The 15,846-nt window shown below is 50.7% G+C and overlaps 2 protein-coding genes across 2 annotated transcripts in view; one reads left to right on the top strand and one right to left on the bottom strand.

Moving 5' to 3' along the window:
* The window catches only part of ARID3B (AT-rich interaction domain 3B), a 30,426-nt gene extending 17,826 nt beyond the window's left edge, over positions 1-12,600 (bottom strand). The window contains 5 exon segments of the mRNA XM_018081427.3: positions 1,196-1,267; positions 9,030-9,547; positions 9,550-9,584; positions 9,586-9,709; positions 12,555-12,600. Coding sequence (XP_017936916.3) covers positions 1,196-1,267; positions 9,030-9,547; positions 9,550-9,584; positions 9,586-9,620 — 660 coding nt within the window. The 5' untranslated portion in view covers positions 9,621-9,709; positions 12,555-12,600.
* Positions 12,601-12,753: 153 nt separating this feature from the next.
* Positions 12,754-15,140, top strand: LOC103766726 (actin, cytoplasmic type 5). Its single transcript, XM_018081439.3, has 2 exons — positions 12,754-12,876; positions 13,866-15,140. The coding sequence occupies exon 2, from the start codon at positions 13,876-13,878 to the stop codon at positions 15,004-15,006; it is 1,131 nt and encodes a 376-aa protein (XP_017936928.1). The 5' UTR covers positions 12,754-12,876; positions 13,866-13,875; the 3' UTR covers positions 15,007-15,140.
* The last annotated feature ends 706 nt before the right edge of the window (positions 15,141-15,846 follow it).

Raw genomic sequence — 15,846 nt, 5'->3', positions numbered from 1 at the left:
GGTTTGGGGCAGATCAGTGGTACCTTTGTGGCACCAGAGAGGTAAAACTTCTCTGCAGTGCCTCCTAAACTCACAATTCCCTCCTTCAAGGATTGTCACATAAGTGTTAAACTCCAAGTGCCTTGAAGGAGGAGATGAAAGAATAGACCTTTCCTGTAACTACTAGTGCCTGTAAGGGAAGGCTCCTCTAAACAAACCAAAAGCCTTCAAAAATATCAGGAACCACCCTAGAATCGAGTTGCTGCAGAAATAATTTTTACCAAAAGGCTTAAAACCTTCAAGCAATTAAAATAAAGTTCCATAGACACTGTATTTCAAAAGAGAGGAACTATATGTGAGCATTATCCCCTCATTTTTCAGAAGGGGCAGACACGAGTGTCATCTTACAACCACTTCTGGAATAGAAAAAAATCTACTTTTCAGCTATCAAGAACCCTGTGAGGCCAAAAAGTGACAGTCTGGAAGGGCTGAAGTGAGGCTCTGAGATCCAGGGGGATATAGAACAAGACAGAAGACAAAGCTGTACGTGAAGAATTTAATTCCTTCTCTTGTTTGCATCGAGGAACAACCCTGCAACACCCCAGGGAATTTTTTTTCCTGGTTGTAGCTACTCTTGTGGAGCAGCTCGATGGAAAAGCAAAGATTGCTTGGGAAATACATATTTCAGCCTCCCCGTAGGTGCTGCAAGCTACTTGGTATTCATCTAGTCCAAAGAAGAGGGGGGCTTTTTGGGCTCATTTCCTGGGAAGCTCTCCTTTCTCACCCAGCTCTGGGAAGAAAACACCCCGGTGTGTTTGCAGAACAATTATCTGCCCCAGCAGAAAGGGCCAGCTCAGTCTAAAATGAATTCCTGCAGCTGATGTGACACACAGATGCCACATGCAAATCTATGAGCACAGGACTAAGCAGCTTTTAGAAATGAAATATTCTCCTTTCAGATGGAGAGAGTACGGACTAAAATTTTAGAAGTCAAAAGCCTGGTTATTAATTCTTAGTTCAAACTACAATCCAGTGACTAAAGGCAACAAAATAGCTCAAAATAGCAGGTTCGTAGGCAGAGCTGCAGGACAAAACATCCTTCTTACAAATTCACCACAGAGCAACAGTGAGGGCTCTGTGGTCACCCCCTGCCATGGATCAGGGGAAGAATTCCCAGAAGTTACCCCTTCCTTGAAATCCTCATGATCAGACTGACCTTGGCAAAGTCCCGTGAGATTTCTCTTCCTCGGCATCCATCACCATCATCACTCCAGGTCACGCTGCCATTCTAGGGAGAGAGAGAAACGAAAGGATGAAAGGATTCCCAGGGAATTTGTGGACAATCCCAGAAAGCTAGCAATGTGTATTTTGGGGCACAAAAATGTGCAAAAGCAGCTGCTGGCTTGGACCAAGATGACGAGAAAGATGGGGGAGCATTCGTGTATTTGTCACAGCCTGTTTTCCTGGGATCTCTGACACTCACACAAAATGGGAAGTGGCATTTTGCCTTCCAGGCAGCTGCTGAAGGTAAGGCAAGTTTTCCAGCTCTAAAGCTTTTTTCCCCTCCACAGAAATTATCTCCAAAGTGTTGTCTTGATGCCAGGAAAACCCTTCTAGAGGGAAGTCCTCAACACCTCCAACAGCCACGTTCCTTCATCTCCTAAAGAGAAGGATATTAGCTCCCCTCTAGCAGGTGCTCTGCTGTAATGAAGTCCAACACCTAGAGAGATGCTGCTTTTGCTCCCCCTGTCCATCTTTTTTCCCAGAACTCCCCTGGCATCCTTCCTTTCCGTTTTCCACATGACACTCAACACACTTGGAAAAGCCCTGCTACCCTCCCCCATGCTTGCCTACAAACCTACGACCAGAAAGAGGGAAATAATCCCTCTGGAAAGCTGCTTGCCAAGCCAGGACCCTTACTCCTGGAAGGATGTGGATTTTCCCCACAGAAATGGAAAGCTCAGCTTTGCTGGATTAAGGTTCATTCTTAGACATTAAAAGGATTAGTCTAGTTAGGCCTATTCCACTCGGTAAATCATCATTCTGGAATGACCACCAAGGGCTGGAAACCAGTATGGCAGCACCAGGACGATGGTAAAATATGGCCAAGCATCTTTACACCATCCACTCCATAAAGCTCCAGTGCAGCAGTTCCTGCAGAGCCACTCAAGGAAAGAGAAGAGCCAGATCCACCTGGCAAGGCAGGCTCGACTGCCCTGTCCTGATAAACACCAGGACAGAAAAGACAGCATGAGGTTTCAGCACCCCCAAAAACCACCCCATGGGAATTAGGGAGGTGCTCAGATATCCGAAATCTTGGAGTCATCTGGCTGTGACATACACATTGAATTACAAAGATGAATAGCTCTTGTCAAGGCCAGGCAAAGCTCTGTTTCCCCCTTTCAAACACACTGCAGTGAGCTGCCCTAATGCCTGCTGATTTAGTTTGAGCCAGTAATTCCTGCTGGAAAGTCAATTATCCAGTGAGTCCCATCAGCTGAAAGATATTTAATGGGGGATTATTGCCACTTCTGTTATGTCAGCTGTTTATTATAGCAGATCAATTCCCAGCCCTCTCTCTGTAGGAAGATATCTGAAGACTGGTTTTGTTCACAGGAGGATTCATCCATGTGTCCTTTCTCCTGGAGTCTCTCTCTCCAGCAGAGATTAAAACCACAGGTTTTTGGCTAATTATGGAAACGTTCAGCTACTCCTAAAACCCCACTGACTGTTAACTTGGATCAAACCTAAGACAACACTCAGAATAAGACACAGTGGAAGAGAAAGGAGGAAGCAGCAGATATTTCCCATCCTCAACTTTACACACTCCAAGGCAAAAGGATTTGCAAAGGTGTTCAGTTTTCTGACCCTTTTCTTCGGCTGTTTCCTTCCCAAGTTTGGATTTGGCTATGGATCTAGACAGCAAAACTGCTTGTGGTGTTAAAATAGGTGCTCCAAGAAGCAAACCACTTGCTTCCATAGGGAATTTTTGGTCGAGAGCTTATTCCGCTACGTTTGAGGACAGGGACAAGAAAGAAGTGGGCTTAAAGGAGATAATTTGCTCCTGCCAGTGGGTTTGAACTCGGTATAATTTCCAGGAATAAAACTTTTAAAGGGATTAAAGACCCTTCAGAAGTTAAAAAGTTAAACAGAACAAGTTTTACTGGTTCTTTATGAAGAAAAAGTGTAATTAGAAGAGAATGACAAGGTTTGCTACAGAGTAAGCAGAATATATGCACCCTACTTCCCATAGCTCCATCCTGAGATTCTGGAGAGCACAGGAGCAATGCTCCCCCACACCTCATTGAAGAAAAGGAGCTTAAAGTGAGCTGAAGCCATCAGTGTTTGGCCATATGTCCAGAAAATCAGGAGAGATGGATATCACCTGGCATGACACGGAGTGATCCAACATGAGGGACAGTATTAGCATTTCCTCCTGTAGTAGCTGGAAAGGTTTAAAGCCAGCTTCCAATTCCCACATTAAGCTACCAGAGGAGATAAGGAGAGGGTTGCTCACCCACCTCAGTGCAAGGGTGGGCTGTGGAAATGTGGGGACAGAGCACAGGTTTGGTTTGGGGAGCAGAGCTGGCAAAGCCTCAGGCTAGCACAGAATGTCAGCTCAGCAACAGGAATAAAGATGTGTTTATCCAGAGAACAGAGCACAAGCGCCAACAGGCCCTTTCCCAGGCCTCAGCTTGGATCTGGAGGGACTATTCCACTCACCAAAACCTTTGGGGCCGTGCCAAGGCTACAACCAGAGACACCAAATATCGGCAGTGCTTCAAACGGCAACTTGAGCACAGCTGGGACAGGTAAATCACTAAAGAGCTCCAGAGGTGTTCCAAACGCAGAATAAGCTCCATTCTGCCCAGCAAGAGAGCTCAGCAGGAGCTTTGGATCAAGCTTCCTTTCCATTCCTGCTTGGAAAACAAAAAGTTACCCTATGCTGAGCAGCCTCCTCCGTAGGAACGGCAGGAACCTGAGAAATCAATATATTCTCACAAGTCATTAAAAGACTTTTGTATAAGCCAGGCAATAGTGGCAGGAAGGAAAAAACACTGCTCAGAGAGGCAGATAATTCCCTGAGGAGACTCCTGCCTCTCCCCCCACCCAAATCCAGGGAATTTGCTGATGTTTGACAAACAGCCCTTGCATTACCACGGCTCAGAATTTCCCTGGTTTCTCACAGAAGAAGGTGGTAGAGGTGGCACTGGATGTGCTCAAACCCCTGATGCAAAGGCTGAGAGGAAGGGCAGAGGTGTCAGGAAGGGTTGGCCAGCTTCCCAAGCTGCTGGCAGAGCCATGGAGTCTTCCCCGTGCCACAGACACCTCAGAGGCCACCAGAGCGCCCTGGGCTGCCCCCTCCCCAAGAGGCTGCAGGCCTGGCTTCAGGAGCAATTATATCTGCACCTATTTTAGGATTACTCCCTAACCACCTGGAATATCTTATTAGAGGGAAGCTCAGATGTCCAGAGCAATTTTGGTTTCCAGTCCCACATTCAAGACCCAGAGTTAATCCTGAATTGCCGAGCAGACAGGAGATGACAAACACTGCCCTGCCTCGCCCAGCCCATTCTTTGGAGGACAAAAACCTTCCAAACAAGAGGAATAAAAACTTCTGGCATGAAACTCGAACTCCTTCTGCACCTCCTCGCTACAGAGCTACAGTTTGGACAGAGGCTTTAGGCCAGGAATCTGCTGAAATATCCACTTAGGGGCGAGGCTGAACATTGCAGTGAAAAAGAAAACCCCTCCCCTACCCCATGGGTTGACTGAAAGCACAGAGTCAATGGAAAGGTACAGGGGCAGCAATTTCAGGATTATCAGAGAATCCACAGAAATTCCTTTTGTGGGTAGAGTTAAGCCTTAGGAAGTGAAACAGATGCTATTATAAAGAAAACTGTTGTACTACAAAACGCCGATAAGATCAGGGCTGCTGCCCTGAGCTGCAAGTTCTCAAGCACAGGGAGCCAAGTTATAATTACTGCCTGCACAAGCTCTGCTGGAATTGGAATCAACCCTTCCCAGCTTTACTAATAACAGAGCTCAATTCAACATCCACGAGCTTCAAAGACGGGCTTTGAAAACATTTTAGTGATTTCAGGAATGGCAGGGAGGATGGGGAAGGAAAGAAAAGGAATGGGCTGAAGTTAAACTGATTAATTGCCCTTTTTTATTAAGTTTCGTTCGTGTGTTCCCATGACCTGGCAACTGTGGCACCAACACAATTCTCTGCCAAACAGGAATCTGCTTCCTCATCCTTAAGGAAAAGTTGGACTCTCTGTGAATGACTCCTATTCACAAATACTCAGAGGAATCATCTAAAACCTAAGTGACAAGAAGATTTGTTCAGTGCTGGATGGGGTGGGAAGAGAAATTCTCACTGCCACACTGAGAGTCACTTATTTACCCTGAAGTGAGAAAAACACAAGTGCAAGAAAACCACACATTCCAGCTCTTACCACCTCCTGTCTCCAGCATCAGCTTCAATTCCTACAAATTGGCACTGAAGGAGATGAGCTGCCACTATTCCTATAGATAAGTTTAGCACCTGAATAAATCCTAAAATGAGCCATATCTTCCTCAGAATATAAATGAGCTCACTTTCCTGCCTCCAGATCCAGCACAGCCACTGCAATATAACACACCTATGGAATTGTTTCTGGAGATGAAGACCTGAACCTAAATCATGAATTTCAAGAGAAGCAGCAACTGGCGATTTAAGAATTCAGATCTGTCCTTACAGCAAAAGAGAAACCAAATATTTAATACCAGCTATGCATGAAGAATCTCCTCCCAGTACATCATAAAAGGAAAAATACCCAGTGACACACAAAGGGAGCTAAAAATCCAACCTTGAGTCGGGCCCTGGATTACCTGAAATAACCACAAGGCAAAAAGCACAGTGTGAAATGCCACTTTTTTATTCCTGGGACCTTCCCCTGCCTGGATTAACGAGTATCTCCTGAGCAATACCTCCACACACACCACTTGAGGCACATACTTAAGGTTATGGAATCCCAGCCACTCATTCCTGGACCCTGGAGCAAAAGCACGGTAATTATTTTAAGCTGACTTATCTTAATAAACACCGTGACCTTTGTAAAAGTTAGGTCAGGATTTTCAGGAGTGACTGGTGATTTCTGAGAATCTACTGTGAGACATCCCCGAAAACCAGACCACGAACCACTCCCTGGAAGTCTGTTGGCTGCTTTGTGGACACTTCCCTTGCTGCATGGAAGAAGGCCTGGAAACCCTGGCTTTATTTTTACGTTCCACGCAGGAATGTGTGTGCTGTAGTTACAGCCTGACAACACTGCTGGGGTGGGAAAGGAGCCGGCAGCACCAAGCCAGTGGCTGTGCTCCTGCCTTTCCTACACGGCTCTTCCAGGAAACCAGAGGGATCGCCGAGCGATGTGAGCACCCACGAGACGAGGACCCAACACCCAACCATCCACCAAAAACAACATTTGCACCTGTGGAATTAAACCCTCATTTTTCTTCCAAGACAGGCAGCACCCAACACCCTTTTCCAGCAAGGCTGCGGGAGCGGTGATGGATTTCAGGGGATTCCAGCGAGTCGGAGGAGCGAGCTGAGCACACTCCCCCCCAGCTATTCTTTCAGGACTGCAATTCCCTGACAAGCACCTCCACTCCCTTGTTGTTCTGTGCTGACAAGGTTCCCACCGCCCCCGTGCCATAAGCTGAGCCAGCTCTTTTGTCTGCTGGCTTGTCCTACAATTATTTACTTGGCTGTCCGGGACTGAACACAAGTGGCTTCATTTTCCTGGTTGCTTCCATCTCCATGTCACAGCTGTTACAGGCAATCTTAGCCTTACACTTCCAAGGGACATTTTTCTCCAAGGCATGGCTTTCAGAAGAACAAGCCACACTTGAAAGAAGAAATAAAGTGACTTTTCCCCACTTTTTCACAGGCACCAGCCTGGGAATTATGCATCCTGGGAATACCACCAGAGCTGGGAGTAGGAGTGGTGATTAGCCTCCAGCAAAACTGAAGCTGGAAAAAAGACTAGTTCAGGAATCTTTTGGAAGCAAACTGGAGAACAGAGGTGCTTCTGTGTTTTATTCTAGGTTTTCTGCCCAACACAACCAATTTAGACAAAGAGCAAAGATAAAATCCAAGTATCTTTAAAATATGCCTTGGGAATTGAAAACATCAAGCAAGGCAGCGTGACTGTTGAGCTTTAAGTGGCCAGTCCACAGTTCCTCCACACAACTCTCCCCCTTTCCTGCCATGCCAGTCACCCCAGTTTATTCCCCACGCATCTCCTGCTCCCCAGCTCTAAACTGGGATTCAGCAGTTCAGGTTTTCCTGCCTGGAATGCAGACTCTGCTGGGGAGTGCAAACAAGCTGATATGCAGCATTTGCCCTGCCCAAGGGGAATATTCTGCACCAGCATCACCAATACTGGGCACTTCAACTGGCCTTGTGGGCACAACACCCCACCTTAATCACATCATTCACCAGCACAACTATGGATCTAAGGCACTCCATCTCCAGTGGCTGTGCCAGGAGACAATATTTTGGGATAATGTGAACCTGCCCACTCCTTGCCATGCTTTCCCACCATCCAGAACTGCTGTAGCACAGCACACCCGTGCTGTTCCTTTATAATCCGCTCCTTAACTCGATGTCCATGAATTCCTCCGATTCCTTCCTTTCCTGTCTGCCTCCCCAGCAGTAAATCAGATTAACACAGCAGTAAGAGTTTTTCTTTTAAGTTTTTCCTGGTGAAGATTTGTGCACTTTAGCTCCCAGAATAAACTGGCCTGAAACCAGACTAAGCTGCGACCTCCTCCCAAAATACTGGATCAGTGCAGGGGCGGGCCAAAGGACTGGAGCAGCATTAGGGCACAGTATGCCAATTGTAGAACAGCGTTTTATTTCTCTTTTTTTATTACTCCACATCAGCTAAGACCAGCTCTGGCTGGTCTTGTGGTCATTTGCCTTCCCAGGACCACCAGTAAGATCTGCAGGGCTCTCACAAGAGAAGCAAGAAGCACCAGCTGAGCAAGAAATAAAACCAACCACAGACTCATGCCAAGGTTATTTGGCTTTTTTAAGAAAGTGATCTGTTAACACTCGAGCCCTGCCTCCTGTTCTCCACCCAGAGCCCTGAAAGAGGAAGTTTACACCACTCCCATCCAGTAAATTCTGAAGCAATGGCCCCTTGACCAACAAACCCACCTCATTTCCCTACAACAGCTTGAGCAACTCTCTTTTCTCAACCCAACCCCTCTTGTGAAGCAAACACAGAGAAAAAACAGCAGTAACTGGTTGTCTGCTGCATCCCCTGCACGTTTTTTAGCACCACCAGCGCCACTGTCATTCACCTGGCAACTCTGAGGAGTTCCTGCCACGTGCACTAGTGTAGGAACACCCAACTGGTTTGCAGGAATAGCCAGGTAGGAAGACCACAGTAATCCACTGAAATACCCACTTACAACACAGAAAATAATTCCATGATCCTCTGGCATTTATCTACAAGTAGTAGTAATTCTTTAGTCAAACACAGAATTAACCTCCTACCAAGCAGCAGCAAGTTGGCTTCTTTCTACCTTCCCACACAGGAAACATAAAAGTGGGTCTGACTCCCAGGATCAGTGGCAGGACACTCTTCCCTGCCTGCCCACACCACCACCCAGAAATCCAAAGTTCCAGCATCCCAGAGGTCTGACACGAAGGGGTTGTAGATGTCAAATGAGAAATAACTCGAGGGAGATGTTGGCAGGCAAATGCCTGCACCAAAAATGAATACACCACCAGGCTGTTCCATTTGGATTACCCCACAAATCCCTCCCTACAAAGGTTCTCACGGAGTGAGGGATTCCTATATCCCAAGCTGGAAATCAGTAAAGCAAAGTTCTTGTGGAATCTCTTTATAAAAGAATAAACCCGGAAGAGCACACCAAGGAAGCACTGCCCTCCAAAGTGCTTCCAAGTGCTTTAAGCAGGACACTGGGCTAAAAAAAATCGTCAGGCTGACCGAATACAGTCATTTTTAGGAGGAAGGAATGTTAGCACTGACCTGTTTGAGCTGCTCGTCCAAGCGCCAGTTGGGGCGTCCCGCCGGGGACCCGGAATGCAGCTGCTTAGTAGTGTCTTTACCCTGTTCTTCTTTGCCCTGCTGCCCCCCCCGCTGGTGCCCTGGAGCTGGGAGAGGATTAGAGGTAGAGGCCACTCTTTGGTTGGGATGGGCAACTTTGGGAGCACGGAAATACTTCAGAGCAGAGCAGCTTTCCTTCCCCGTCACGTCAGCGCCATCCAGCTCGCTGCCTTCCAAACCGCCTTCTTCCTCCTCCTCCTCCTCGTCATCTTCCTCTTCTTCTTCCTCCTCCTCCTCTTCCTCCTCCTCCTCGTCAGGCTCAGAATTCATGCTGCTCTGATCGAAAGCCCGGGCGGGTCCCGGCGGAGGTGGGGCTCTGGCCAGGAGAGCGCCGGGCGATGCGGCCGGAGCGCGGCCGGCGCGCAGGACGGCGCGCTGCACCGCAGCCTGCTGCGGGAACGGCACCTGCGCCTCCCGCAGCTGGCCGCTCCCGCGCTCCGGGAATCCATCTGCACGGCGGCTGCTTGCTGCTGCTGGCTTCTGCAGCTGCTCCACCACAGCTTCCAGCTTCATCCCGCAGTTCGCATGGCTGGGAAAAGAGGGGGGCGGCTCCGGCTTTATCCGGCAGGGTTCAAGCCCCGACCTTGGGAGACGGGTAGAATCTGAGAGAGAGACAAATATTTGTCCGTATGAATATAAAATGCTTTCATCTTTTCCCCAGGAAGAGGATAAATAGAGTGCAAAGCCAGTGCTCTTTCCTGTGCAGGAGACCGTGAAACAATCAGCTCCATGTTTAACAGCCTCGGGCTCCAACTTGCATTCAATTTTCAGACTGTTTAATTGTATTTTCGAGCCGAACACATTTGCCGGGACCTCACCCTCCTATACCCCAAAGACACCATCTGAAATGCCTTTGTCCATGGGCCCAGTCACAATCCTTCCGTGCTTCCTAAATAATTACTTTTGAAAGGTTAGGTGCAGGGTTTGGTGCTCCTAAAATGCTACCTTAAAAGGAGATAGCCGGGATGATAAGCTTTGATCATATTTATATTAAAAACCAGGCAGGAATCTGTTTCACACCTTTATTGCTAAATCCTCCTGTGCTTTCATTGCATTACAAAATCCTTGACATTTTATACTTTCTTTATATCTCTTTATATCTTTCTTTTAAAAATTAAATTTATTTAAGCATTATTTTTCCCAAGGAGATGGAGACGAGACTACAGCAAAGACTGCTGAGCACCAAGCAACTCCTGCCTCTGGATCCTGGAGTTTCAAGGCCCATCCATATCCTCCTTTCAATTTTCCCAGCCTAAGGACCCAAGAGCTTTCCCAGCTCTCCATTTTGACCTGCTGAGCCAGCACTTGAGCAAAGACCAACAGAACAGACCACAGCTGGAAACACAGCTCTGGATAAATCCTGGAAAGACAACTGCGCCGTTAATCCCCGACCGTTAAAATGACCGTGTGTATTTTGGACTTTGTGTCACCAACAGGCCCTGCTGACAAAGACTGCTCTCCTCGGGGTGAAAAGATGATTAAACAGATCCCACTTGCTGCCCTTCAAGGTTCATTGATATCAAAATACAGCCAGCTTGGAGAAACAAAGGAAAAGCCAACTACAAACAAGCTCCAATCTCCTGCCACCTCCCACTACCCTGTTTACAGCCAGCACGGGGCTACTCAAGCCACACAATGCAAGAAAGAGATTATTTTGCTAAAAAAATGTTTCAAAACAGGCACAATTCTGCTCTAAAGCAACTAATAACCTACCAGACAGCAGTTTCCAAAGTGAAAGACAACTTCCAGCATCCCTAGATGGTCAGACAGCATCTCTTGTACTAAGTGCTATGTGCCCAACTCATTTGTCTCTCTCTCTCTCTCTTCTCTAAATAATCCTGCCAAATTCATTTTTCTCCTGTGCAAACTCTTCACTAAGTAACAATGAAAATTAAAAGCCTGGCAGGTGCAGTTGCACTTTTACCTGGCGTGGCTTCAGCTTGCAAGTGCAACACCATCAAGTGGATTAGTATGTCAGGAGCAATACCCTGCAGCTGGGAAGAGCCTGGGACTCCCCGGGAAGGCACAACACACCATCTGTCCTGGCTCCACACGCGAGCTGGTGTGGGTGTTGCAACAGCCACCACAAAGCAGCACAGGAACCCCCAGCCCACACCTCAGTGGGCATTGTGGCACCCAAAGTGTCACCCGCCCTGCCCGGGGGACACTCGGCAGGGCAGGCACCGGGACACTGGGAGCACCTCAGGGACCTGAAGGGTAATAAATGACCTGAGACTCGCAGAGCAAACACACCTCAGGGGCAGCGGCAACACCCAGGAATGCGGCGCCCGCCTTTCCTGGAGCTCAGGTACAACGGTGGGACAGGGCACGGCAGGGCTGGAGCTGGGCTGCATCACTGCCTCACACAGTCACAGAGTCACACAATCAGCCGGGTTGGAAAGGACCTCCGAGATCATCAAGTCCAACCCTTGATCCAACCCCGCTGTGGTTCCCAGACCGTGGCACTGATGCCACATCCAGTCTCATCCTAAAAACCTCCAGGGATGGAGAATCCACCATTTCCCTTGGCAGCCCATTCTGATCACTCTCTCTGTAAAAAATTTCTTCCTAATATCCAACCTAAACTTCCCCTGGCACAGCTTAAGACCGTGCCCTCTTGTCCTACTGCTGGTTGCCTGGGAGAAGAAACTGATCCCCACCTGGCTACAACCTCCTGTCAGGGAGTTGTAGAGAGTGAGGAGCTCTCCCCTGAGCCTCCTCTTTTCCAGGCTAAATCCTCCCAAGAGGGGTGGATTTGAGGTACAGCAAATATGCCCTCGGCAAGTATCACCGTTGTGCTGGACAGACAGCAAGTTTGCAGCCAGTTTTACATCAAGGAGGAGGTGGTTTGCTCACAGAAAACAGTTAAACCATAATTTCAGGACGGGATTTGAGGTGGCAACTTGGAGTTGGGGCTCAAATCATTAAACCATTCCAGGTTTTAAGAGCCTGAGCATGGATATTCCCTTCATTCTTGTGTCTCTGCCTTGACTTTGGTGTCTCCCCTTTACTTTCTGTGTCCCTCCCTCAGCTCTTGTGCCTCTCCCTTGTTTTTTGTGCTCCCCTTCGCTTTCTGTGCCTCTCCCCCGCCAGGGCAGGGCCAGGACTCGCTTTAACCACCCAGGGCTTTTAACCCCTGGGAGAGCCCTTCAATTAAACAGCCCCTCGATTTCAATTTTTAACTGGCTCAGTTAAGCAACCGCCCGCCAGCGGCGCTTGGAAAGAGCTCTTTCCAAGCGGGAACTGCCGGAAAGAGTTAAAGCCGGAGCCGAGCAGCACCGGCACCTCCGGGGGCTGGTAAACAACTCCATCAACGACCCACCCCGTCCCGGCGGGGACCCGAAACCGCCGCTCACCGCCCTCAAGGGGGAACACGGGAGCTGTGCCGCGACCCCCAGAACAGCGCCCCATCGACCCCGCAAACTCCCACCCTTCAGCCCCCCTTACCTCCCGTGGCGGGTCCCGCCCGGTCCCTGCGCGGGCCGCTTCGGCCTCCTCCCCTGCCCTCCCTTCCGCCCTCCCTTCCTCCTTCCCTTCCTGCCCCTCCCGCCCCTTCCTCGCCCGGCGGAAGCGGCCGCGGCGGGGGCGGTGCGCGGCGCAAGCGGAAGCACCCGCCCCGCTTCCGGGAGCGGCGGGGGGCCGAACGGGAGCCAATAAAAACAGCGCAGCGCCGGTCGGCTTCCGGTTCCGGCGGCTATAAAGGCGCGCGCACGGCGCCAGTGCGGGCAGTCGCTGAGGAGGCGCCGTGGGTTCGAGGGCGGGGCTGAGGGAGAGCGAGAGGGTGAGCGAGAGGGTGAGCGGGGCCCCGGGAATCCCGTGTCGGGGCGAGGGCTCCATATCTGTTTGGTCCTTCGAGGAGGGTTCTAAGGATCTTCCTCTTAGGGAGGGTTAGGGCTCTCCTTGTGTCTGTTTGGGCTTTCAGAGGGGGCTGAAGGATCCCTTGCGGGGCTTAGGGATCCTGGCGTGTGTCTTGGGGCCCTCAGGGTGGGGTTGGTGTCCCCCACTGGGGCCCTCATGGGAGGTTAGGGGTCCCCCACATCCATTCGGGCCCTGAGGATGGGATTAGTCCTCTACTCGGGCCGGGTTAGGGGGCCCTTGCATCTGCCCGGGCCCTCGGGGGGGTTGAGGTCGCCCGGTGGGGTCCTTGGAGGGCTCAGTGTTCGTTTGGGCCCTCGAGGAGGGGGCTTTGGGGTCCTCCCACTTCTGTTTGGGCGCTCGAGGGGGTTTTTAGGGGTCCCTCCATGTATGGGGCCTGGGAAGGTAGGAAGGGGAGGGCTTTATGTTGAGGGTCTTTGCTTCCTCAGGTCTGTGGTAAAGGTGTGTGTGTAGGTGTGGGGGGGGTCCCCGATGGTCCACTTTGACCCCTGGGGAAGGAATAGGAATCATAGAATCCTGGGATGGTTTGGGTTGGAAGGGACCTCAAAGCTGATGCCATTCCAACCCCTTGCCGTGGGTTGGGACACCTCCCACTAGACCTGTGCTTGTTTTCTCAGACACATGTATCTATGTGTATTTTGAGGGAAGAAACAGATAAAATAGGCATCTTCCTACATTGCTCCACAGACCCCTCAGAGCCTAATTTACAAGAGCCCTCCATATTCCCCCTCATGTCAGAGGGGGGCTCCTTCAGCACTGCTCTTGGGGCTCCCTGCTGTATTAAACCCCTTCAGCACCTGGGGGCACTTCAGGGCTCTGTGCTGTCCCTGCTCTGTCCCCTCTGGGCAGCAACTGATGGCTCCCTGTCCTTCCTGCCCGCAGGCCGGTCGGGATGGCGGACGAGGAGATTGCTGCCCTCGTGGTGGACAACGGCTCGGGCATGTGCAAGGCTGGGTTCGCGGGGGATGACGCACCTCGTGCTGTGTTCCCCTCCATCGTGGGGCGACCCCGGCACCAGGGCGTCATGGTGGGCATGGGGCAGAAGGACAGCTACGTGGGGGACGAGGCGCAGAGCAAGAGGGGCATCCTCACGCTCAAGTACCCCATCGAGCACGGCATCGTCACCAACTGGGACGACATGGAGAAGATCTGGCACCACACCTTCTACAACGAGCTGCGCGTGGCCCCCGAGGAGCACCCGGTGCTGCTCACCGAGGCCCCCCTCAACCCCAAGGCCAACCGGGAGAAGATGACCCAGATCATGTTTGAGACCTTCAACACCCCAGCCATGTATGTGGCCATCCAGGCCGTGCTGTCCCTCTATGCCTCTGGCCGCACCACCGGCATTGTGATGGACTCCGGGGACGGCGTCACCCACACGGTGCCCATCTACGAGGGCTACGCTCTGCCCCACGCCATCCTGCGCCTGGACCTGGCCGGCCGCGACCTCACCGACTACCTCATGAAGATCCTGACGGAGCGGGGCTACAGCTTCACCACCACGGCCGAGCGGGAGATCGTGCGGGACATCAAGGAGAAGCTCTGCTACGTGGCACTGGACTTTGAGCAGGAGATGGCCACGGCCGCCTCCTCCTCCTCGCTGGAGAAGAGCTACGAGCTGCCCGATGGGCAGGTCATCACCATCGGCAACGAGCGCTTCCGCTGCCCCGAGTCCATATTCCAGCCCTCCTTCCTGGGCATGGAGTCCTGCGGCATCCACGAGACCACCTTCAACTCCATCATGAAGTGCGACGTGGACATCCGGAAGGATCTGTACGCCAACACCGTGCTGTCCGGGGGCACCACCATGTATCCCGGGATCGCTGACCGGATGCAGAAGGAGATCACGGCGCTGGCCCCCAGCACCATGAAGATCAAGATCATTGCCCCACCAGAGCGCAAATATTCCGTGTGGATTGGTGGCTCCATCCTGGCCTCCCTCTCCACCTTCCAGCAGATGTGGATCAGCAAGCAGGAGTACGACGAGTCTGGCCCCTCCATCGTCCATCGCAAGTGCTTCTAGAGGGGCTGCTGGCAGCCACCCTGGGCTGTCCCTGCTGGGATGACCTCCTCCTTCCACGTTGGACCAGAATTGTCCCACTGTTCCTTATCCCACATTTTAATTAATTTGTTGAGGTACCAATTAGTGATGTGCAGTTTAATGGCCCGTTAGGCTGTAGTTCTTCTGTGGCTCCTACTCCTCTTCCTGGTGGCTCTCTGGGGCTTGGAAGCAGGTGGAGGGTTGTTCACTTTCCCTGTGTAACGCGGATAGGATGACACTAAACTTAGGTTTGTCACCTTTAGGTTTGTCACCTTTAAGTTCCTTTGTAGGAAAACAAATAAATTTCCAAGGTTTAAACACTAGAAGAGCTGATTTTGCTTTATTTCAGGGTGGGTTCTCTGTCCCCTTGAATTATTGTGTGGTAGATTTTGGACTCAAACCTGGCCTGTAGCTAAAACTTACCCAAATTTTGTTTTCTAAATTCTCTTTAAATCCTGTCACAGCCCCTGGTGCTGCTCGGACCATTTTAAGAGCTGTTAGGGAGGAAAGCGTGCCTGGAATGTGGCTCTTGCAGCCTGGCTGGACTTTCATGGTAACTTGGCTTTTTTTAGAACACAAACAGCTCTTCTTGTCAGAAAAAGTTGGAGCCTTGGCAGAGGATTTGGTGGCTGAAGCAGTGGCCTCTCCTTTTTTGGGAGAGGATGAGGAGATGGGGCAGCAGATAATGCTGAAGAGCACTCAGCTTGGGGAAGCCCGTCCCTGCTGCGTTCGGAGGGTATCTGCAGGAGCTCCTCATCCACGCGGGAGGGATGGCAGGCGCTTAATTAATGAGATGTGGTTAATTAAAGGTGACCGCGCCGT

The sequence above is a fragment of the Manacus vitellinus genome, unplaced genomic scaffold, assembly GCF_001715985.3.
Source record: "Manacus vitellinus isolate BGI_N305 unplaced genomic scaffold, ASM171598v3 scaffold_53_pilon, whole genome shotgun sequence".
Taxonomy (NCBI): Eukaryota; Metazoa; Chordata; class Aves; order Passeriformes; family Pipridae; genus Manacus; species Manacus vitellinus.
The sequence above is the reverse complement of the archived record's forward strand: the minus strand, read 5'-3'. Positions and strand labels throughout refer to the sequence as shown.

What these genes read in the sequence shown, in the direction of transcription:
- LOC103766726 (XM_018081439.3), top strand. Translation starts at nt 13,876, where the DNA reads ATGGCGGACGAGGAGATTGCTGCCCTCGTGGTGGACAACGGCTCGGGC.